This window comes from Sphaeramia orbicularis, unplaced genomic scaffold, assembly GCF_902148855.1.
Source record: "Sphaeramia orbicularis unplaced genomic scaffold, fSphaOr1.1, whole genome shotgun sequence".
Classification (NCBI taxonomy): domain Eukaryota; kingdom Metazoa; phylum Chordata; class Actinopteri; order Kurtiformes; family Apogonidae; genus Sphaeramia; species Sphaeramia orbicularis.
In genome coordinates, this window is record NW_021941463.1 from 221,489 (window position 1) to 246,080 (window position 24,592).

General features: G+C 45.2%; 2 protein-coding genes across 3 annotated transcripts in view; both read right to left on the reverse strand.

Moving 5' to 3' along the window:
• dusp27 (dual specificity phosphatase 27) lies at positions 1-17,170 on the reverse strand (the record flags this gene model as incomplete). The annotated part of the gene is made up of 6 exons (XM_030129546.1): positions 17,078-17,170; positions 15,850-15,987; positions 11,896-12,014; positions 10,713-10,944; positions 5,750-5,967; positions 1-1,976 (listed from the first exon to the last, which is right to left on the reverse strand). Coding segments are annotated over exons 2-6 (2,661 nt in total), but the record flags the coding sequence as incomplete, so codon positions are not given.
• Positions 17,171-19,267: 2,097 nt separating this feature from the next.
• The window catches only part of crfa4 (cytokine receptor family, class I receptor 4), a 28,010-nt gene continuing 22,685 nt past the window's right edge, over positions 19,268-24,592 (reverse strand). The window contains exons 5-10 of one of the 2 annotated variants that reach the window (XM_030129553.1): positions 24,219-24,397; positions 23,623-23,779; positions 22,490-22,577; positions 21,557-21,626; positions 20,507-21,143; positions 19,268-20,475 (exon numbers count right to left, since the gene is read on the reverse strand). In XM_030129553.1, the coding sequence (XP_029985413.1) occupies positions 20,468-20,475; positions 20,507-21,143; positions 21,557-21,626; positions 22,490-22,577; positions 23,623-23,779; positions 24,219-24,397 (1,139 nt within the window). In that variant the 3' untranslated portion in view covers positions 19,268-20,467. Of the gene's footprint in view, positions 21,144-21,556; positions 21,627-22,489; positions 22,578-23,622; positions 23,780-24,218; positions 24,398-24,592 lie in introns of both variants that reach the window. The other variant, XM_030129554.1, reaches the window with a different exon arrangement.

Below are 24,592 nucleotides of genomic sequence, written 5' to 3' on the forward strand. Positions count from 1 at the left end.
GTAGGTGGCCATCTTGCTCCTCATGTCGGCCTTGATCTCCTTGTCTATGGCGTCAAGTTGGTTCAGGTTGACCTCGTCCTGAAAGAGGCTGAAGAGCGGAACGCTGGTGGAGGTGATCTTGTTTTTCTTGGAGCCTGGCGTGGACTCCACTGTGCATCCAATGGCGGAGGCCAGTCTGGAGCCTCTTCCACTAAGGCCAGAGACGCCACTGTAGCTGCCACCTGAGAGGACTGATGCCGCCCTGCCGCGACCCTGTGACAGAGCGCTGGAGTAAGAAGCACCGCTCAACATCGATGCTTTATCGTCGTCCACACCCCGAACGCCACCTGCTCCACCAAAACTGAACTCTGACCCAGCGCGAGATGGAGGAGGGAGGCTCATCTCACTCTGCTTCTGTTTAATGGTTTCAGAGACGACATTTGCGATCCAGTTCTGAATGCCGGCCAGGTTGACCATGGGTTCACCCCCTGGGCCCTGGACAGTTGGAACTGGTAGGATTGGAGGGACCGGAGGAACAGGAGTACCTGCAGGTTGTACCCATCTCATACTGCGTGGCTGAGAAACAGATGATATGACTGATGACCTGCCACTCAGCACGGACATATTGTCCTCATTGTTAACACTTGATGGACCAGTGACCCCGGCTCCGGCCCAGAAGGCTGACAGAGGTATGGTACCTCCACTGATGCAGCTCTCAGTCTCCCAGCCACACATGGACTGACTCTCTTCCAAAGTTTTCTTGGATCTCTCCAGAATCTCCTCACGCTTCTGCCTCCTTTTCACTGTGGCAGAATCCTCACCGCGACTCATCTCTAAAATCTCATCAGTGTTCTCCTCGCCGAGACGTTTCTGCTGCCTCAGCTTCCACGCCTGATACGCTGTCAAGTTGACGTCTTGGAAGTTCAGTGTTTTCACTTCTTCCTTGCCATCACCATCTCCTACCGAAATTTTCTCCCCATCCTCTCGGTCCTTCTTGTTCCAGCCAAACTGAATTCTTTTGACACGCCATCGGTCCAGAGGCGTCATCTTCTCCTTGTTCTTCTGGCAGAAGTTATACATGGAGCTGGTGTCAGACAGGATACTGTCCATTTCATCATCAATCTTCATCTTTCCTCCTTCTGTATTGGTGCTCTCGCTGCCTTCGTCCTCTTCTTTCTTGCAGTAGCGAGCGGCGGCTTGCTCCTCAATTTCCCTCAGGCGCTGTTTCCAGAGGTCGGAGTAGCTGGTGCAGGTGGAGGTGGACATGGCTTCGGAAGGCGGACGTCTGTTACGTTGCCTCACCTGTTCCCTTACAGCTCGAACGTCCTCACTGGTGACACTCTCCAGGTCGGCGTCTTCGCCTTCACACGTCTTTTTATGGCGGGAAGACACCGACTCAGTATCTTCTCCGTCACTGTTCAGCTGTGCCTCCCACCACTCACTACTTTGGTATTTTTCATTTCTCTGCTGCCACTCGCGGATCATGATGTCCAAACCATCATCATCATCTTCCCTGTACTCCTGCTCCGGTAACACCGGCTCCTCATGGTTGTCAGACCCGTTCTGAACTCCAATCAGTCCACTTTTGAGGGCGGCGGCAGCTGCCGAAGAGGCGACGCTGCTTATCACACTGCCTCCGTCCTCCTCCTCCTCCATCATGATTGAGTGAGCTTTCACCTCCACCATGCTCCGCTCCTCCTCTTTATCGGTGTCCTCGTCGTCGTCGTCCACACTATCACCAAAGATTCGAGCGCGTGCCCGTGCATCGATAACGGAGCACTGGCTGAGTGTGTCGTCGTCATCGTCACGCTCCTCCATCAGGTTCTCGTTGAGTTCTCGCAGCTGTTTCAGGAAGCCCTCGTTGGGGTTGATGGCCCGTTTTTTCCTTATGGTGGTCAGGGCCTCCATGATGGTCATATTCTGGAAGATCATGAGGTATGATGCCACCAGCACAGCAGAGCGACTGACGCCCATCATGGAGACCACAAGAACCTTCCCTGAAAGTCCACAGAGGTCCAGTTAATGGTCGGTTATTATAAAACAACCATAAAGAAAAATGATCAGCACTTCAACATTTCCCCATTGATCAGCAACTGAGAGGACATCCAAGAGTAAAAACCTGGATCAACTGAACCACATTTAAGTGAAACATGTTTTCAAGTGTGATCCACCAGTCTGGAGGACCCATAACCCTAACCCTAACCTTAACCTTAAACCCTAACCCATGTCCTTCTGGACCTCTAGCATCAGGTTAAGGGACAATGACTTCTGGGCTTTTCTAACGTTCTATGATGTTAAGGCAGCAGAACGCCGTTACCTACAGGACTGACACAGAGCAGAATATTGGAAATTCAAGAAAAACTACAGTACCCCCTAGTGGACAAACTGTGCAAGTGCATTTCTGAGAGGACCTCAGATCTATACCAGGCTCCTGTAATGTGCACTTGAATTACAAATATTCAAATAACAGGACTTTTGAATATCTGTTTGGAGTTAATGAAGTTTAATTGACATTGTTGCAGTGTTACTTTATTTGTGCCAATAATGCACAAAAAACTTCAATAAAATCTTCAAATATCAATTTTTTTTTTTTTTTTTTCCTGCATAAACCTCTTCAGCTGTATCAGAGTATTTTCCCTAGACTCCCATTATTCCTTCAGTTAAGGAACAGAAATACATGTTTGGATGAAGGACTGATTAAAAGACAGAAAGACATATGGACAGACAGATGACAAAACAATTACAATAATCCTTTGACCTGAAGTAGTAAAAAATTACATATATATATATATATATATATATATATATATATATATATATATATATATATATATATATATATTAGTGCAGGGCAAGTTAATACGTTATTACCGCATTAACGCATTCATTAAATAACGCCGACATTTTTTTAATCTCCCGTCAATGCCGTTTTATTCTAACTCCGATTCTTCTGCTTGTGTGCGTGTAGCGATTAGCTCAGCAGATAGACAACAGGTTTACCAAGAAAAGCCGAATGCCCAAAACTTCTGTCCAAATCTGTTCCTGTAGACTCACTGTAAAACTGCAACATACAAACAAAACATGTCTGAGTTCTGTTCACTGCCTTAGTACATTTACATGGCATTATACTGTACATTTAAATGAATGGGAAAAAGATTGCTAGTTCGATGCTAACTTGAATGGGAAAATCCATAGACACGCTAACGATTAGCATTTACAGATTAATTTAAGATTTACAACATCTTTTAATCCAGCAACAAAAGTTCACATCAGAGATATATGATACTATTCATTCTTTCAACAACTGAACATAAAGTACTCATGAACGTTTTTGGGGCCATACAAACAGAGTGAAAGAAATGTGTCTGTTAGTTCCTTCTTATATCCGAACTGGCTACGGGAACACCACAAGGACAAAACATACGTTAGTGCAACTTATTCCCACCACTAGAGGGCCCCCTTTGTTTACTTTGAACAACTGAACATCACATATTGTTTTTTCAGTGCGTTGCTGTGGCTCTGTGAACACATGTAGGTAAACCATGGGTCACAGGAACAGGGGGATGTGGATCAGGGTTGGTTTGACAATCGGCGTCATCATGCGTTTCAACCACTGACAGTATTTGGGGTGGGCTTAAGACTCCTATCAATCACTCACAACCAGAAATAAACTGGTGGGGACATAAACGTGTAAAAGTAGTAGAGGTCGACCGATTATTGGCCAGGCCGATTATCGACGCCAATATTTGGAAATTTGACGTATATTGGTATTGGCCTTTTTTTAATCTGATGGGCCAATATTAAGAAATCAATTTAAAACTGGGTTATTTCGGCTCAGATGCAGCCGCGCCCCTCTCTCTCTCTCTCTCTCTCTCTCTCTCTCTCTCTCTCTCTCTCTCTCTCTCTCTCTCTCTCTCTCTCTCCTGCACTATCCACCCCGCGCCCTCTGATTGGTTGAGGCGCAAGATGTCCTTACACACAGACTGGGACTGACTTGGGATGAGACTGTGTTCTACATACATTTTCTCCATTACTAATACATAATGTGCAGAGCGTTTAGAACCAGATTGATGAACTAATGTTCTGGTAAAAGCTCATCAGACTCCACCTCAGCGTGCTTCCCTAAAACAAGTGAACCGAGTTTTTTAGGCGCTCTCTCTTAATCACACACATGCTTTTCTATCACAGACTATTTCCATCTCCATATTATCAGCAGTCTTCTTTTAACTAATTCACACATGTCAGGAGGCAATCTGAGTTAGCAGAGCTGCCACTAATGTTTCCTCTGCTCTAACGTTCTTCTGAAACATTAGTAGTAGTTGTGAGATGTAGCGCACAGGGATGTTTAGTCCAGTTTCAGAAGAGTTTTCTGCGTTTACCTTTGACACGTGTTTTCTCTCCGGAGCTTCTCACACAAGAGAACTTCGCCTCTCTGCGGTGGGTACCCTTCCGCGTCAAAATCCAACGCAGAAGGAGTACCCCCCTGCGTCAAATAGTGCCGCTGTGGGGCTCTGACCGCATGCGTCGATTTCTGACTATTTTGGATGAGACTGTGTTGGTATGTAATGTAATAGTGTGTGTTTGTGTTAAAGTCACATGAAGAACTCTACAACTCACAACTACTAATGTTGCTGTGAGCTTTCTAGTCCTATGATCTGAAAATTAAAGTGAAGATGAGACAGAGTCAAATTCAGAAGTGATTTATCTGAACATGGTGGAACATTTTAAATCCTGTGTGTGCTCATTAAAGCCCTAAAGGCTGTTTGTGTTCTGTCAGGAGTTTAACTGCACTCATAGCCACTATTAGACTTTTTTATGTAGCTTTTGTCATATTAATCATTAATAATGTAGCAGCATAGTTTTGAATGACAGGGTCCCTGCTATCGCATGGTAAAATATAAAATTTAATAATGAAATTAACTTAAGGCGTCCCAAATGCTGTAATAAATGAAACATGATGAGTTGAGCAGATGTCAGCATGTGGCCCAAGAGTTTACAACAGTCTCCCTGTATTTGTGTTGTGTTTGAACTTAAAACAAAGAGAAGTCATTAAATTTTACTTTATTTACTGTGGAAAAATCTCAGGGAGCTATTTATTTAAGCTTTTATTCAACTTTATAAGAGATGCTTCTGAGTCTAGGAAATCCATGCACTTCTGGAGCTATTATTTACTATTTGTTTGATTAAATAAACATGCTTTAGGCATTTAAACAAAGTTCAGTGTTTCAATTATTCAAAATTTTTCACGCCAATTTTTACACTTTTACTGCAAATGAATATTGGCTCCAAATATCGGTTATCGGCCTCCTCTAACTACTAATAATCAGTATCGGTATCGGCCCTGAAAAACCCATATCGGTCGCTCTCTAAAAAGTAGTGGTCTGTTCCATGGACATTTTCATTTTAAATGTCCACAGATGGTGGGGGTGAGAAGGGCACAGGTGTTTGGAAGCGCTGACATGTGGAATTATTTTTATCAGCAGAGTACTTCCAGTCTGAAATATCACTGAAAGGAAATACACGCTGTTGATGCCGGCAACCCCCACCCATGTAACTTTGTGATCAGTCATGATTAATCGCAGAAATCCACGCGACAGTGATTAAAAATTTTAATCACTGCCCAGCACTTTATATATATATATATATATATATATATATATATATATATATATATATACATACCTGGTTTAAGTATGAACCAGTTGAAGTTAGTAGGTGGTTTGGCTTTCCTGATGGTGGACGTTTGTGTCATCTTTGAGGCGGTTCTCACCTTTGTGTGTCAGCAGGGCCTCATCCAGAAACTCGGCGGTGGGTCGGAGGTGGACTCTGATGTCTGCGTCAGTGAAGTCGTCCACCTCCACGCCCATGTATCGGATGTTCATGCCGGTGTAAAAGGCCTCCCCCGTGTACACCCCCGTCCCATGGGCGGCGTTCAGGATGTGGGTGACACCCATTCGCTTCAGACGTGCCTTGTTGACGGCCACGGATCTGCAGAAGAAAACAACGTTCAGTTCAAAACTAACGGTGGTTCTGTACGATCCTGAACGTCAACCTAAAACTCAAGTCTTTTTCCTCCAAAGTGAGTCTCATGCTCATTTCAAATTCCACATGTGTAACTTTGCTGTAATTGGATTTTCCAGCCCATACTGAACTAAATGTGGCCAAGTAACATTTTAAAATTAGTGGTTCCAGGCACAACAAGCCCCGCCCCTCACACATATGGTGTCTTATTTAGTCATGGATCCAGCTGATGTCAACAGTTCTGCTGCTAAAGTGTAAACAAACAAACATCAAACCAAAAACAACAGGGGAAACAATAGTTTGTAGAATTTCCCAATGAACGACCAACATTATTTTCCTTATTTTAACTCAAATCAATTGGAAACAATATCCAACCTGAGATGGTCCAGCTTTTTGTAATGAGCATAATTTTAAAAAAAATCTATTTGGTTTTAAATTTATTTTCCAGTGCACAGACTTTTATTTCTATTCTTTCAATCAAGAGATGATAAGCATGGACGTTTTTGTCCAGTTCAAGAAATATAACAAACACAACAAATAAAAATACAAAAGTAACAAACACAACAAATATAAAAGTAAATAACATGTTATGCCAGAGACTTAAAGACAAGTGTCTTATGGAAAATGTAGTTTTTCATCATGTGCCATAAATGTATTGGCACATTGAGATATAAAAAATAAAATCTTGTTGTGGTCCACCTGGGCGGTGTCTCCTTCACACTGGGTCCTCTACCACAGGTCTGGGACTCTGATGGTTCTATTTTGGTTCTGTTCTGGTTCTTCTCTGTTCTTGGTCTGTTCTCTGTTGGACTCAGATCTCTGATGTGGTTCCTGGTATCTGCTTGTTCCATCCTCTCAGTTTGGGGGGGGGGGGTCACTGCCCCTAGTGCCCCCCCCCCCCATCACTACTGGTTCCAGTGTTTCCTTCACATCCACATGTTCTCTCTCTCCTCTTTCAGTTCTTGGTATTTCTCCTTCTTCTCCTGTTCTTTCTTTCTGATGTTCTATCACTTGTGTTTGTTCCATCTATCTCCACCTCTGTCTGCTGTTTCTCTTCCTCTCTGTCAGGATGAGTGGACTTCACCATCTTGTCGGTCTGGATCTGGAAGTCCCACAGGGTCTGGGCTTGTTTGTTCTCTGTCATCTTCGGGGGTGTCTCCCATCTGGACCCTGGTCCTCCAGTCCAGACTGGGTATAGATGGTCCTGTACACTATGTCCTCTACCTGGTTATGCTGCTCCATGTAGGCCTAACCTGGACCATCTGAGACCTGCTGTGATGGACTGGACTGTCTGAGGAGCTTCTGTACACAGACTACACCTGGGTCTAGTTTGGCATGGTAGACCTACACCTGGGGTCTAGTCTGCTGTGGTAGACCTACACCTGGGTCAGGTCTGCTGTGGTAGACCTACACCTGGGTCTAGTCTGCTGTGGTAGACCTACACCTGGATCAGGTCTGCTGTGGTAGACCTACACCTGGGGTCTAGTCTGCTGTGGTAGACCTACACCTGGGGTCTAGTCTGCTGTGGTAGACCTACACCTGGGGTCTAGTTTGCTGTAGTAGACCCTGTCCTCTATTGCTCTGGTGTTCTGGGCCTGTTCTGGTCCATCTTTAGTCCCTTTGTTCTGTCTTTCAGTCCTTTTCCATCCACTGGTTTGTTTTCTCCATATCAGCCTCTTCCTCAGTTTGTGGATGGTCCATGCCATGCAGGGGCGTGTCCTTCCGTGATAGCACCTCCTCTGGCTCCTCCTCTTTCCTGGTCTTATATCTTATTCATATATTCCTAGAGATTTTCTGTTTCCTTCTGGACAGTAGTTCTGACTCTTACTACACCCCCCCCCCTTTCTTTTTGTGTTCAGCCTAAGGATGCTGGACTTCTGGTGGAACCTTCCATCTATGGTCCGGGGCTTCCTTGTCCTGGTCTCAGTTCTTGTATCTGTTCCAGTTTCTATTATTCCAGTTTGGGTCTCTGATCACTGGTAGGACACAGGTATTCATGTCCTGGATCAGCTGACCGTTCAGGACCTACCTGCCTGACCCTCTGGAGGGATTTGGCTGTGACCTCTGACCTCTGAGCTGCCTCCTCATCATTTCCATTGACCTGTTGGATCTGCAGGCATGTGGAACTGTCCTGCACATCTGGAATGTTCCCTTCAGGTAGCTCCACCCCTTCAGCTGGGATCACCTGTCCTCTTCTAGAGACCATCCATCCACATTTATCTGGTCCAGTTACGTCCCCATGTCTCTGCTGTAGATCCCACTCAGGTGGATCAACGAGTCCCTGTCCCGCTCATTGTTGGTGTACAGCTGGATGTCATCCATGTAGAGGAGGTGGTGATGGTTGGTCCACTTCAGAACCAGTACCCAAAGCCACTCTGTGACATGATCTGTCTGAGGGGGTTTAGGCCTATGCAGAACAGCGGGGGGGCATGTCCTTGGTATATGCCCAATCTGATGGTCACCTGGTCAGCTGGTTTTCAGTTGTCCTTCAGTGGTGTTCCACAGCCTCATGGAGTTCTGCATGAATTGTCTTAGTGTCCTGTTGATGTTCTCCAGCTTCACCCACTCCAGTTCCATGAGTGTGGAACTGAGTCACAGTCTGAGTTGGAGTCAGTCCACACAGAGCACAGGGTGGAGTTCCTGCTCTGACACTTCTGTCAACCAGGAGATGGGGTTTGACTCATCTGGTGTTTGACTCCTCTGGTCTTTGACTCTGCTGGTGTTTGACTCCTCTGTTCTTTGACTCCTCTGGGCTTTGACTCCTCTGTTCTTTGACCTTCTGGTCTTTCACTCCTCTGGTCTTTGACTCCTCTAGTCTTTGACCCTTCTGGTGTTTCACTCCTCTGGTGTTTAACTCCTCTGGTCTTTGACTCCTCTGGTCTTTGACCCCTCTGGTGTTTGACTCCTCTGGTCTTTGACTCTTCTAGTGTTTGACTCCTCTGGTGTTTAACTCCACTGGTCTTTGACTCCTCTGGTGTTGTTCCTATTCCTTTCTGTGCTCTGTTTATGTATTGCTCCATGTTCCTACTCATCTTAGTCTCTCTGATCCCTGATAGGAGCTTCCATGTGGTGCTGGCTATAGGTCAGTAGTTGGATGGTACTGTTCCCTTCTGGGGGTCCTTCATTCTGAGGACTGTCCGGTCCTAGGTTACCCACTTTGGGTGGAATGTCTGGCCCTGGGTGACCCTCTTTGGGTGGACTATCCGGCCCTGGGTTGCCCACTTTGGGTGGACTTTCCGGCCCCGGGTTACCCACTCTGGGTGGACTGTCCAGTCCTGGGTTACCCACTCTGGATGGACTGTCCGCCCTGGGTTGCCCACTCTGGGTGGGTTCCACACATTATCAGCTGGTTCATCTGTGCTTCTAGGCGTTCATGGAGTGCAGTCAGCTTTTTAGTCCAGTAGGTATGGATCATGTGATGACCACTGGTTCTGGTTCTGGATGTTGGCTGTGCTCTGCCTGTAAGTCCATCAGCCATTGGGCATTAGTGTTCTGTGTTTCCTCTTTGTACCAGATACTCTTCCAGTATTGGTCAGTCTCAGTTCTGGGTGGGTCTGTTGTCCCCTTGGTACCCTTCCATTCACAGTAGGGTTAGGGTTAGTGGAGAACACCTTGTTTCTTCTCCTTGCCTCTACTTGTCTTGTCGACCTCTTTAGGGGGTACCTGCCTCTACTTGTCTTGTAGACCTCTTCGGTGGTACCTAGGGCTGCGAGCCTTTGCTTAGCAGTCTGCAGGCCCTTAGTTATGGACAGTTTGTTCTGTTTCCTGGGCAGCTATTTCGGTGGGTTAGGGTTAGGTTTAGCTGGGTGTTCCAGTCCTCCAGTACAGGGTTAGGGTTAGCTGGGTGTTCCAGTCCTCCGGTACAGACTGGTCTTGTAATTTGGTGTTTAGTCTTGGTCAACAGGAGGTTGTTGAGTTCCCCAGGACTTCCTGATTGTCTCTCAGGTCAGCTGTCCTTGTGTTCAGTCTGTCTGTCTTTGGGGCTTGGTACCCAACCTCCATATATGGGGGTGATGGTGAAACCACCCACAAATTAGTTAGTTAGTTAGTTTGTTTGTTTACAACATATAGTCTGAGGTGCATCAACAGGTGGACAAAAAGAATAAAATAGAACACCAACAGAATAAAACTAAACAAAATCATCAGTAAACAACAAAAATGAACAAAACCAACAAAAAGAAAAACAACCTAATGTAAATGACAAGAAAAGGAGTAAAACATTGAAAACTAATAAAATAACAACAACAACAACACAAAAATCAAAATAAAATTTAACCAAAATCAGCAAAGGAAGCATCAAAAATTAGAATCAAATTAGTAAAATTAAGGTAATGACAAAGGTACAAAAAATTAATACAATGATTGAAAAAAAACAAAAACAAAGTAAGCAACAAAAATGAAGGATATAGGGTTAGGGTTAGGGTTAGGGTTAGGTTAGCTCTAACCCGGACCCTGGTGGTCCATGACCCTCCTACTCAGTTACAGTTAGGTCCTGGGTTAGGATTAGGTCCTGGGTTAGGGTTAGGTCCAGATTTAGGGTTAGGTCCAGGGTTAGGCTCTTACTTTTCACAGATGTAGATGTTGGGCCACACCTCATCCACATGGTTGGCGGGGTCCTCCAAGCACTCCTGCACCATGGTCTAGCGTTAGGGTTAGGTCCTAAGTTAGGGTTAGGTCCTGGGTTAGGGTTAGGTCCTGGGTTAGGCTCTTACTTTTCACAGATGTAGATGTTGGGCCACACCTCATCCACAGGGTTGGCTGGGGCCTCCGGGCGCTCCTGAACCATGGCCCTCTGGATGTCCAGCACACAGGGTGTATTGTAGGGGCTGCGGTCGTCAATCATATCCCTGACCCGGTGGTACAGGTCCTCCACCATCAGCTGCTCTGGCGTCTCCAGCATTGACTCAGGGACAGACTCGGTGCGAACGCTCCGAGGAGGCAGCTCTGGAGAGTCAATAAACACCAGAGAGTCAGTGGACACCTTAGAGTCAGTGGACACCAGAGAGTCAGTGGACACCAGAGAGTCAGTGGACACCTGAGAGTCAATGAACACCTTAGAGTCAGTGGACACCAGTGAGTCAGTGAACACCTTAGAGTCAGTGGACACCTGAGAGTCAATGGACACCAGAGAGTCAGTGGACACCTTAGAGTCAGTGGACACCAGTGAGTCAATGGACACTAGAGAGTCAATGGACACCAGAGAGTCAATGGACACCAGTGAGTCAGTGAACACCTTAGAGTCAGTGGACACCTGAGAGTCAATGGACACCAGAGAGTCAATGGACACCAGAGAGTCAATGGACACCTGAGAGAGCACCAATTATGGACCAGTAAATGTGTTAGGGTTAGAGATCAATAATAGGAACACATGCATTGATTTTACACACACACACACACACATATATGTGTCTCATCTGAAGTGGCTTTATCCTCACCAGGGTCACAGGGGCTGAGCCTAGTCATATATATATAACATCAGTCTAGTCCTGCATATATAAACTTAGTCTACTCATAAGTGTGTCAACTCATTTTGGTCCTATACATTTACAAATGTTAGGGTTAGGACCAGGGTTAGGGTTAGGACCAAGGTTAGGACCAGGGTTAGGGTTAGGACCAAGGTTAGGACCAGGGTTAGGGTTAGGACCAGGGTTAAGGTTAGGACCAAGGTTAGGACCAGGGTTAGGACCAAGGTTAGGACCAGGGTTAGGGTTAGGACCAGGGTTAAGGTTAGGACCAGGGTTAGGACCAGGGTTAGGGTTAGGACCAGGGTTAGGACCAGGGTTAAGGTTAGGACCAGGGTTAGGACCAGGGTTAGGGTTAGGACCAGGGTTAGTACCAGGGTTAAGGCTAAGACCAGGGTTAGGGTTAGATTAGATTGCTGTTGACCTGTCTCACCCTCACTGATGATTTTCTTGGCAGTGATGGCAGATGACAGGTGGATCGGTTCCATGAAGATACTGGAGGAGTCGGAGCCGGAAAGGGTGGAAAACCGGGATTCAGAAAGCATGGAGAAACTGGAGAAAGAGGAAACAGATTTACAGATGACTCCAGCTTTACTGGAGTCTAAAGCAGGAGAAATGAATATTTTATAATAATAATTGAATATATAATAATAATAATTTATATAAGGATAAAATCATTACTAATATAGTTAACAAAATAATCCAAAATGAATCAAAAAAGACAAAGACATACAACAACTAGACTTCCATACATTTCCTGAAGGAAATGTAACCCATGTGCTTGCCTCTTGCTGGATCGGTGGACTTGTGCGATGTAGTGAATGTGTGTGTCAGTGTTTGTGGACTGACGTCACCACAGACTTTCTGTAGACCTGTATTCAGATGAGAAGCCCCTCCCACAGTCTGTGTCAGTCCTGTTAAAGCAGTGTTTCAATAGGCTCCTTTAATTGAATAGTTCCATGTGTGTGTGTCTGTGATCCCAGGTGAGCTCATTCATTTCATACAGAGAATTTATGGGAAGTTTTTCAGCTTCATTGTATTTATATGTTTTTATATTCATTCTTATTGCATTCATTATTTATTATATCCGTTTATTTGTAATTGTACTGTATCTGTATTAGTGTATGTTTTTTTGTGGAGCCTTAATTATCTTAATTGTCTGCAGCTGTGACACACAGACCACATGTGCCGTTACCATGACAATGAACAGTGCAGCCACTGAGGACAGACACAAACATGCACATCTATGACTGAAACAGCTCCACAACAGCTGCTAATTATGGGAAAACCGTAAATGATAGGTGAAAACTAACATAATCGTGAGCAGCAGACAGACCTGGGGAACACAAAGATGTGTTTTTTTTGTCCGTACTGTGAGAAATGACCGAGTTCTGTGAGTGTAAAAACAGTCATCTCAGCAGGAGCACAGCGATCCGTTTAACACTGATTTGTACTGATTTGAATAGGAACCCAGGAGGGATATGCCCCGAAACTACTGCCTGCCATTTCACTTTAGAAGGAGCTAGTTCTTCAAACATGGGTTCATATGAAGCCCAGGAACCGTAGCTACATTTTTGGAAAAGATCATTTGCCTCCTATTTATTGTTTGCCTGGGAGGGCAAGTTGTCCAGAAAATTTTCAGGTGAATTTTCTCTGCTCCTCCACTCCAGGTGATGACATCACCCACTCTAGCAGATCAGATTTTCACTAAACCCAGGGGTTTTTGAAGACTCACCTATCGAAAACCATAAACCCCATCCTCATACCACAGACATTTTTGGAGAGATGACAAAAATGCCTGCGTTTTAAAGTTTAAATGAAGTCTGTAGGTGAAAGTATGGCGAAGCAGTAGTGGTCAGAAAACAGATAACTTTTTTGTCGCTCAAATTGAAAAAAATTTTTTTTTTTTTCGCATTTTTGTGTGAAAACCGTAAGTGATATCATAACCACGTGACCACACAGATAATCGATAATGAATTGGGCCAAGCTGAACATTTTTGCATTGACAGAATAATTTTAGCACGAATCGTTTGGGAATGATAGCCACTTGAAAATGGCCCAATTCATTTCGGATGGACAAATTTGACCGGTTTATCACAATTTTAACAAAATCTGTGCATCGGAATGTCAAGCCATGAACATAGCACATCTTTTGAGACCAGGCTGCACATTTTCATAATAACATGTTTGTGTCTATTTCCAACAATCTGGGCTGCATTTTTTTCAAAATTTTTTGTATAAAAAGTCATAATAATAATAATAATAATATTAATAATAATAAATATGACGAACAATAGTCCCCTGTGCATTGCACTGCAAGCACATGGGGAATAAGCAATAAATAAAAACATAGTCATAACAATTAATAGGAATCAGAGGTCTTTCTAGTCCGACGTCCTCGAACACTGATGTCTTTGTAGTCGGACATTGTGGTAGTTAGACGACATCATAATAGTCTGACTTGCCATCGTAATTGGTCATCATTGTGTTCGGATGTCTTTATAGATGGACGTTGTGGTAGTCAGACGACGTTGTGTGAGTCGAACATCATGGTAGTCGGTCAACGTTGTGGTAGTCAGATGTCATGGTAGTCGGACAATGTCGTCTTAGTCAGATGTCGTAATTGGACATCTTCCTAGTCAGATGTGATGGTAGTCAGATGTGGTGGTAGTCAGATGTGGTGGTAGTCAGAAGTCTTCATAGTCAGATGTCGTGGTAGTTGGATGTTGTGGTAGTCTGACATCTTCATAGTCAGATGTGGTGGTAGTCAGATGTGGTAGTCAGATGTGGTGGTAGTCGGATGTGATGGTAGTCAGATGTTTTCATAGTCAGATGTGGTGGTAGTCGGATGAGGTGGTAGTCGGATGTGATGGTAGTCAGATGTTTTCATAGTCAGATGTGGTGGTAGTCAGATGTTTTCATAGTCAGATGTGGTGGTAGTCAGATGTGGTGGTAGTCGGATGAGGTGGTAGTCGGATGTCTTCATAGTCAGATGTCGTGGTAGTCGGATGTCATGGGAGTCAGATGTCTTCATAGTCAGATGTCGTGGTAGTCGGATGTCGTGGTAGTCGGATGTCTTCATAGTCAGATGTCGTGGTAGTCAGATGTCTTCATAGTCAGATGTCATGGTAGTCGGATATCGTGGTAGTCGGATGTCTTCATAGTCAGATGTTGTGGTAGTCGGATGTCTTCATAGTCAGATGTCGTGGTAGCTGGATGTCATGGGAGTCGGATGTCTTCATAGTCAGATGTCGTGGTTGTCGGATGTCTTCATAGTCGGATGTCATGGTAGTCGGATGTTGTGGTAGTCCGATGTCTTCATAGTCAGATGTCGTGGTAGTCCGATGTCTTCATAGTCAGATGTCGTGGTAGTCAGATGTCTTCATAGTCAGATGTGGTGGTCATCGGACATTTTCATAGTCAGACTTCATGGTTGTTGGACATTGTAGTAGTCGGACTTCGTGGTAGTCAGACTACATTGTAGTAGTCTGACTCGTCGCCATACTTGGACATCGTCATACTCTGACGTCGTTGTACTCTGACGTCTTCACAGTCAGATGTCGTGGCACTCGGATTTCGTGGTACTTGACGTTAACATACTCGGATGTCTTCACAGTTGGACATCGTCATACTCGGACATCATGGTTCTCGGACATTGTGGTACTCGGACGTCGTTGTACTCGGACATCTTCACAGTTGGACGTCATCGTACTCAGACATCGTAGTACTCGGACATCGTGGTACTCGGACGTTGTCGTTGTACTCGGACATCATAGTACTCAGACGTCATCGTACTCAGACGTCTTCACAGTCGGACATCGTGGTACTCGGACATTGTGGCACTCGGACGTCGTTGTACTCGGACGTCTTCACAGTTGGATGTCATTGTACTCAGATATCATGGTACTCGGACATCGTGGTACTTGGACGTCGTCGTCATACTCGGATATCATGGTACTTGGACGTCATCGTACTCGGATGTCATCGTACTCGAACGTCTTCACAGTCGGACGTCGGCATACTCAGACATCGTGGTACTCTGACGTTGTCATCGTACTCGGACATCGTGGTACTCGGACGTCATCGTACTTGGACACCTTGACAGTCAGACGTCGTTGTACTCAGACGTTATCATACTTGGATGTCTTGACAGTCTGACGTTGTCATACTCGGACATTGTGGTACTCGGACGTCATCGTACTCAGATGTCTTGACAGTGGGACTCCATCGTACTCGGACGTCTTGACAGTCGGACATCATCGTACTCGGACGTCTTGACAGTCGGACATCGTCATACTCGGACGTCTTGACAGTCCAACATTGTGGTACTCTGACGTCGTTGTACTTGGACATCGTCATTGTCAGATGCCGTTGACAGCACAGTTACCTCGGTGACGGGCAGCGCAGGTAGCGCGACTGCACTTCCTGAAGGATCTTCTTCTCCTCGTCTCCGTCAGGAACCGTCTGATCACTGTGTGCTCCGTTCTCACTGGCAGACGCCATGGCAACTGAGGTCTGTCCTCTACTGCAGGAGAAACCAAAGTACATGAAGAATATGAGTGGAACACTCGTGTTCCATTTTTGCACCATTATTTAACCGATTAAATGAAAAATCACAACATCGTCAGATCAACTTTACATTATTTCACATTTCCTCTTCCTGCTGCAGGAAACCAATAAAAAAATCAACGTTAGAACTAAATCAACAATAATGAACCAAGTCATACAAAAATTTACAAAAATTAAAAGAATAATTTTTAAAAATGAAAAAAAGAACACAACAAAAAACATTTGAACAAAATGAAAACACGACAAATGATAAAAATCAAATAAGAAAAATGGATAAAATATGCACAAAAAAAGACCATAATGAACACCACTGAAAACACAGGACAAATTATTCATCATGCACAAAATAAACCAAATTTAGAAACATTTAAATAAACAACAAAATGAACACAATCATCTCTAAAAATAAAGAAAAATGAACACAATCATCTCTAAAAAATAATGAAAAATGAACACAATCATCTCTAAAAAAGAAAAATGAAAACAATCTCTAAAAATAAAGAAAAATGAACAAAACCATCTCTAAAAAAGAAAAATGAAAACAATCATCTCTAAAAATAAAGAAGAAAGAATGCAACCATCTCTAAAAAAGAAAAATTAAAACAATCATCTCTAAAAAAGAAAAATTAAAACAATCATCTCTAAAAAAGAAAAATGAACGCAACCATCTCTAAAAATAAAGAAAAATGAACAGAAGAATGGCTGAAAAAGCAAGCAGTGACCAGAGTTTTGTGTAAAGGGTCAAATCCTGGACGTTTGTGGGTGAGTTTAGTCTGTTTTTTAGTCCAGGTCTCAATCTGTTTTTTAGTCCAGGTCTCAGTCTGGATCAGATCCAGGTCTATTTTTAACCCCAACAGCTGCTTCACACTCACTCAAGCCTCCAACAATCTGAAGACAAACACCCAGGCCAGATAAGCCAGAACAGACACCCCACCCCCCCCCCCCCCCCCCCCCCCCCCCCCCCCCCCCCCATCCGGACCCTCCAACAGTAGAATAAAGACCAGGTGAGACCCGATTCTGACCTGGGTTCTGACCTGGGTTCTTACCTCAGCGCTGGGTCTGAGTCTGGACCGAAGAAAAACTGTCCTCTGGGTCTGAAGGCCTGGGCTTGACTGACAGCTGAGACTGGGAGAGGGCCAACCCCCTGAACCACCCCCCCACACACACACCCTGAGGACATCCTCTGGGTCTGAAGGGCGGGGCCAAACTGAGGCCTAAAGTTAGACTGGGAGAGGCCCTGCCCCCTGGACCCTGACACCCGACACCTGACGGGGAATGACTGGGTCCTCTACAAACGCAACCCCCCTGTTAGCCCCCCCCCCCATTATCCCCAGTGATCTGTTTGTGATCGAAGAACCATCACCTTTAATCGGAGCTTTAATGTACAGGATCAGACAATTAAATAGAAAAAACCTGATTTAAACTGAAAACAAACAAACGACAGAAGAGAATATTCAAATAAACAGAGAGAAATAAAGGTTCGATTTAGAGAAAAGGTAATTTAGGAAGTCTCCACTGGTACTCTCACACAAATACTTAAAGGACCACTGGTACTCTAATAGAAATACTTAAAGGGCCACTGGTACTCTAATAGAAATACTTAAAGGACCACTTGTACTCTAATACAAATACTAAAGGACCACTGGTACTCTAATAGAAATACTTAAAGGACCACTGGTACTCTAATAGAAATACTTAAAGGACCACTTGTACTCTAATACAAATACTTAAAGGACCACTAGTACTCTAATACAAATACTAAAGGACCACTGGTACTCTAATACAAATAATTAAAGGACCACTGGTACTCTAATAAAAATACTTAAAGGACCACTGGTACTCTAATACAAATACTTAAAGGACCACTGGTACTCTGTTCATTCTTCCTCATGTTTTTTTTTTTCCTCCTGTTGTTGACCTCCAGGTACATGTACAGGTACAGTACTCCAGGTACAGGTACAGTACTCCAGGTACAGCTACAGGTACAGTACTCCAGGTGGTGTATCTCCAGTGGAACTAACTCCAGTGGAATCCTCCCAGATCAGAGGGTTCTACATGTTCTACATGTGAGGAATTTCCTTCTGGATTTCAGACGTATTTGTGTGGTTCATCTGTTCATGACTCTGGGACACACTGGGGTTATTTACATGTACATTTACATGTAAATGTACATGTAAATGTAGGATTTGGGGGGGTGGGGGTACTGCAGGGCACATGCTGATCCAGGACGGGGGGCTACTGCCTGGACCCCCCACACCCCCCACCCATGAACCACTGCACCCATGGACCCCTCCACCCCTGAACCCCCATCCATGAACCGCTCTGGTGGCTTAATTGACAATAAAGTGAATGAAAACAGAGCAGCATCAACACATGAATCCATTGTACTTATGTTGACCTTTTTTTTTATTGCATTGTAGATTAATCCAAAGTGCTTTTGTCCGACATTAAAAAGCTTACAGAATATGTCACAATAAAAAGGTGAAAGTGGAACTTACACTGAGCGGGTTTCTACACGTTCAATACAGCGCACATTCTGCTGCATTACAACCCCGAGGTCCAAGGATTCAGCAGCGTCCTGTCCAACAACCGACCAGTAACGACAAATTGCTGCAAAAAGGCACGTACAGGCACAAACCATGCACAGCACACGTACGAAAGAACCAAAACATACAGAATTAAAGAGCCAGCCCAGTTCCAGAGGACCACAGGACCAGAGTTCCAGAGGACCACAGGACCAGAATTCCAGAGGACCACAGTTCCAGAGGACCAGAGTTTCAGAGGACCACAGTTCCAGAGGACCACACGACCAGAGTTCAAGAGGACCAGAGGACCAGATGGAGGACACGGTTCTACATGTCCACTTTGGTCCAGTCCACAACACTGAAACTGGATCATCACTACTGCTTCATGGATAAGTTTTACACTTACACAAAAAAAGCACATAAAGACAAAACATATTTATGTGTAAAGGTCATAGAAAAGGAGGTGAAGTCCGACCATGGACACGTCCAGTCAGTGGACCACATTTCAGTCCAGTGCATTTGAGCCCAGATATTTTTAGAGTATTCTGTATAAATAAGTATTAATGTAGTGGAATACTGCTGAAGTAGAGGTAAGAAAAGTTTCTTCTGGAGGTTGAAATCAGTCCAGTGTTTTAAACACACACACACAAATATGTATATATATATATATATATATATATATATATATATATATATGTATGTATATATATATATATATATATATATATGATCCTGTAAATGACCAGCATTTTAAAAAACATATCTGAGTTATAATCAACCCATGTGAGTGCCGATAAACCATCCATTATTTACAAAACAGACCGACTGCAGTTCTCATGTACAATAAAGGACTTTTCTATCTTCCATCCATTCACTCTCATTTCTTTCTAATGTCTACCTTTATTCGAATCTCCTCTATCGTAGCATTTGCATAATCTGCTCTTTGTAGAAGCAGGTTTTGAGATTTTCATGTGAACAACGTTTGCATATGATGAGTTTGAACCTGAGGTCTGAAGTCTGGATAATACTGTAGCATCTGCGAACTTCTGAAAGAATATGATCTGTCTGAAGTCAAGGGTTAGGGTTAGGGTTTACTCATGTACATCCATCAGCAGGAATGTAAAAAGCTCTCATCTGGACCATTGCACTTATTCATTTTTCCTGAGAGCGTCTGAAAACCCTGAATGTGGAGAAACCCAGTGGGAGGAGCAGCACGTGGGAATGGTCCGTTTGGAGATTCAGGCTGTGGCAGCTTTAAGTGGAGAATATTCTGATGTCCAAAAGATTATATCCAACAGACAGAAGTCTGAATAAAATTAGATCCAATTTACAGAAGTCTGAAACATCTCAGACGAGTTTCTGGGTGGAACCCCGTGGGACCGCAGGGACAGCGTTTCTGCCTTTACTGTGGCCCAGCTTAGGGTTAGGGTTAGAGTTAACCCCTGGGTTAGGGTTAACCCTAACCCAAGGGTTTATGGTTAAGGTTAGGGTGAGGGTTAATCCTAGGGATTAGGGTTAGGGTTAACCCTAGGTTGTAGGGTTTGGGTTAACCCTAGGGTGTAGATTTCAGGTTAACCCTAGGGTTTATGGTTAGGGTAAACCCTAGGGGTTTATGGTTAGGGTTAACCCTAGGGGTTTATGGTTAGGGTAAACCCTAGGGGTTTATGGTTAGGGTTAACCCTAGGGTTTAGGTTAACCCTAGGCTTGGGTGGTTTTCCATCATGAAGCCGGTCCTTCAGAGGCCAACCTTTTGTAGGCTGATGCTCTTCTTCTTTGAACCTTGGACAGCAGAGTGGAGTAAACAGGACCAGAGTCTTTAGTGTCTTTAATGTTTAGTGTTCAGTGTTGGAGTCTGTAGTCCAGTGTTGGAGTCTTTAGTCCAGTATTGGATGCTCCAGAGCAGGTGCGTCCTTAGTTCCGGTCCTCTGGAGCAGGTGCATCTTCAGTTCCTGTCCTCCGGCAGCAGAGGGACGGCAGCCTCGCTCCGCTCCGTTTCCACACTGTTTCTCTGGTTGTTCTTGTATTCAGCCAGCTGCCTCTTCTTCTCTTCTTTCTCGTTTCTGTGATAGAACGGAGGCGCTAACTCTCTGCAGTATGCCGGCGGCAGGCACGGCACCAGGTGCACCTCACCGCTGTCGTTCATCAGCTGGACGCAAGTGTAGAAATCATGCGGCGAGTGGTTGGCGGGCATGGCAGCGGCATCCGGGGGTGTGGTAGTGATGCCGGGGCGACCCATCATGCTGTAGTCCGTCCCTGGCAGCGACACGATCTCTGGCCTTGGCCATGTGGATGCGACCGGGGCGAAGGACCGTGAAGGTGGGGGGCCGTACGGCGACGGACTCTGAACGTATGGAGTCGGGTTGGTGGCGGCAAGATGACGACGGGCGGCCAACGGCGACAAGTCACACGGGACAATCAGAGCGTCCTTCTCTGTGTCTGCGGGACTGCACGCCATGGCGCACTCGTCCAAGGTGGACAGATAAAGGTGGTCAGCGCTGACCTGATCCCACAGCTCCTCAGCGTAGACAGGAGGTCGATAACCATGGAAGTCACTGAAGTGACGGTTGATTTCATCTAAGTTTCCTTTCTGAAAAGACGAAGGATGGAACAAAGACCGAGACAGGAACAATGGGAAAACAAAAGGAATGATGGGAAAACAAAAGGTAAGAAAGACCAGAGACGGAGACAAAGACAGAAATAGAGACAAAAACAGACAATAAAGAGAATGAACACAATAAAAGAGAGAAGAAGGAGGAGGACAGGGAAAAAAACAGATGAGAAAATGACCCCAAGAAGGAAACTACCAAACCCTTAACTCTAACCCCGAAACCCAAACCCTTAACCCTAACCCCAAAACCCAAACCCTTAACCCTGACCCAAACCTAAACCCTTAGCCCAAACCCTTAACCCTAACCCTTAACCCGAACCCTAACCCTAACCCTAAACTCTAACCCTACATTTAAGGCTCAGATGAAATATAATCCAAAGTAAAGGTCTTACCTTCAGGAGCAGCGGGTCAATGCCAATGATCCTGGGCTTTGGAATGGGAGGCAGAAAATACTCTTTGATTCTGCAGGTAAAGGGTTAGGGTTAGGTTGTGGTAAAATACTCTGATTCTGCAGGTAAAGGGTTAGGGTTAGGGTTAGGGCTGATGTGAGCCACAGCTAACGTTCAAACTGGATTTGTCTACATCAGACGAGTGAAAGAAAGCAGTGATGTGTGAATGGGTTTGTTGGATGAAGAATAGAATGAACATGACCCTTACCCTAACCCCTGACCCTAACCCTAACATGTTTAAGGTGAGGGTTGGACATGCTTAAGTTGAGGGTTGGACATGTTTAAGGTGAGGGTTGGACGTGTTTAAGGTGAGGATTGGACTAGTTTAAGGTGAGGGTTGGACGTGTTTAAGGTGAGGATTGGACTAGTTTAAGGTGAGGGTTGGATGTGTTCAAGGTGAGGATTGGACTAGTTTAAGGTGAGGGTTGGATGTGTTCAAGGTGAGGGTTGGACGTGTGTAAGGTGAGGGTTGGACATGTTTAAGGTGAGGGTTGGACATGTTTAAGGTGAGGGTTGGACGTGTTTAAGGTGAGGGTTGGACGTGTGTAAGGTGAAGGTTGGACGTGTTTAAGGTGAGGGTTGGACGTGTTTAAGGTGAGGGTTGGACGTGTTTAAGGTGAGGGTTGGACGTGTTTAAGGTGAGGGTTGGACATGTTTAAGGTGAGGGTTGGACGTGTTTAAGGTGAGGGTTGGACGTGTTTAAGGTGAAGGTTGGACGTGTTTAAGGTGAGGGTTGGACGTGTTTAAGGTGAGGGTTGGACGTGTGTAAGGTGAGGGTTGGACGTGTTTAAGGTGAGGGTTGGATGTGTCTAAGGTGAGGGTTGGACATGTTTAAGGTGAGGGTTGGACGTGTGTCCATGAACCAGTGGTCCTCACCTCTTGCTCTGCTGAAAGATCCCGAAGGCGATGGCGAGCAGAGCAACGACGCCGACACCCGTCACCAGAATCAGAACCAGGACTTTACCTGCACAGTTCCAAAGGGTTAGGGTTAGGGTTCCAAATCTCTATTATCTCTAATTCAACCTCAGTTTCAGGGTTAGGGTTAGGGTTAGGGTTCCAAACCTCTCTTGTTTCTAATTCAACCTCAGGCATCAGTCCTTCTTTTCTGTCATTACTGATAAGGCGGAGTGGCTTTTCCCAAAGGGAACACCCACAGCTGTTAGGGTTAGGCCTTTCCCAAAGGGAACACCCACAGCATTTAGGGTTAGGGTTAGGCCTTTGCCAAAGGGAACACCCACAGCATTTTATGGTTAGGGTTAGGCCTTTCCCAAAGGGAACACCCACACCTGTTAGGGTTAGGGTTAGGCCTCTCCCAAAGGGAACACCCACAGCTGTTAGGGTTCGGGGTAGGCCTTTCCCAAAGGGAACACCCACAGCTGTTAGGGTTAGGGCTCGGATTTGGGCTTTCCCAAAGGGAACACCCACACCTGTTAGGGTTCGGGCTAGGCCTTTCCCAAAGGGAACATCCACACCTGTTAGGGTTAGGCCTTTCCCAAAGGGAACACCCACAGCTGTTAGGGTTAGGGTTAGGATTTGGGCTTTCCCAAAGGGAACACCCACACCTGTTAGGGTTAGGGTTAGGCCTTTCCCAAAGGGAACACCCACAGCTGTTAGGGTTAGGGTTAGGATTTGGGCTTTCCCAAAGGGAACACCCACAGCTGTTAGGGTTAGGGTTAGGATTTGGGCTTTCCCAAAGGGAACACCCACAGCTGTCGGGGACACTCACTGCTCTTTTCATAGCATTTCTATTCAACTGGAAACATAATGAAGCTGTCGTGAAAACATTCAACCTGCTCTAACCCTATTCCTAACCCTAATCCAAGTGTTTAGTTGAAATGATGTTTGGTCTTTTAATTAAAATCATAAAATCTTTTTTTTTGTTAGTCATCTGAGTTCAGCAACAGGAGCAACACTAAAAGTCCCTGAACAGCACCATTTGGACAGGTAGTAGAGACCGCAGGAGGTTGCTGTGGCAGTTGCCATGGTGGTTGCCGTAGCAGCTGGCTTACCTGTGGGTGGCCTGACGGGGATGCTCATGAGCAGCGTAGAGCTCCACTTACTCCACAGGCCGTAATTGTGTGATCGGCAACGAACCCGGACCACGTAGTCCCCGACGGGGAGGCCCAGCAACTCCACATGAGGCTCACGGACGGGATGTTTGACCTGCTGGCAACCAGAACACGGCAATGACAACGGCAACACATCAACACAATGTCAACAACAACACAATGTCAACAACACGTCAACAACAACAACACAATGTCAACAAAATCAACACAATGTCAACAACAACATCAACAACACAATGTGAAATACACCAACTCAATGTTAACAACAATTTTCAGAGGTTGACGTTAGTTTAGTTTCATTTCCGTCCGGACGTCGACGTTGTTTTTGTTCTGTAACACAGTGACATTTCTCTCCGATTGTCGATTGATCACATGCGTTCTGTTTTAGTTGTGGAGAACATATGCAGTTGCTATGGCAACACCGCTGATGTTGACAGGACGTCCAGATCATTAAATGTGGGTTTGTGAATGGTCTAACCCAGGGTGGACTGTGTGCGTTGCTTTACCTTCCAGTTGTCGGGTTAGGGTTGCTTTACCTTCCAGTTGTCGGGCTCGTTGACGCGTCGGTACTGCAGCTCGTACACCAGAGTGATCCAACCATACTGCAGGTCCGACGGAACCGGGTACGCCCACGACAACAGGGCGTTGTGGCCCATTTCATCACCGCCGGCATCCGACAGCAGGTAGGTCAGGTTGACCGGAGCTTCGGTCTGAACTGTGGACAACACACAGGCACATCAATGCAACCGGTGGATGACACAAAGGCACGTCAATGCAACCGGTGGATGACACAACGAATGGCACATCAGTGCAACTGGTGTCGGACGGACACTCAGCCCCAACACCATCCACCCAAGAAAGATCCCAAGTGTTCTATCAGATTATCTGTCCAATATAAATATATCGTGAG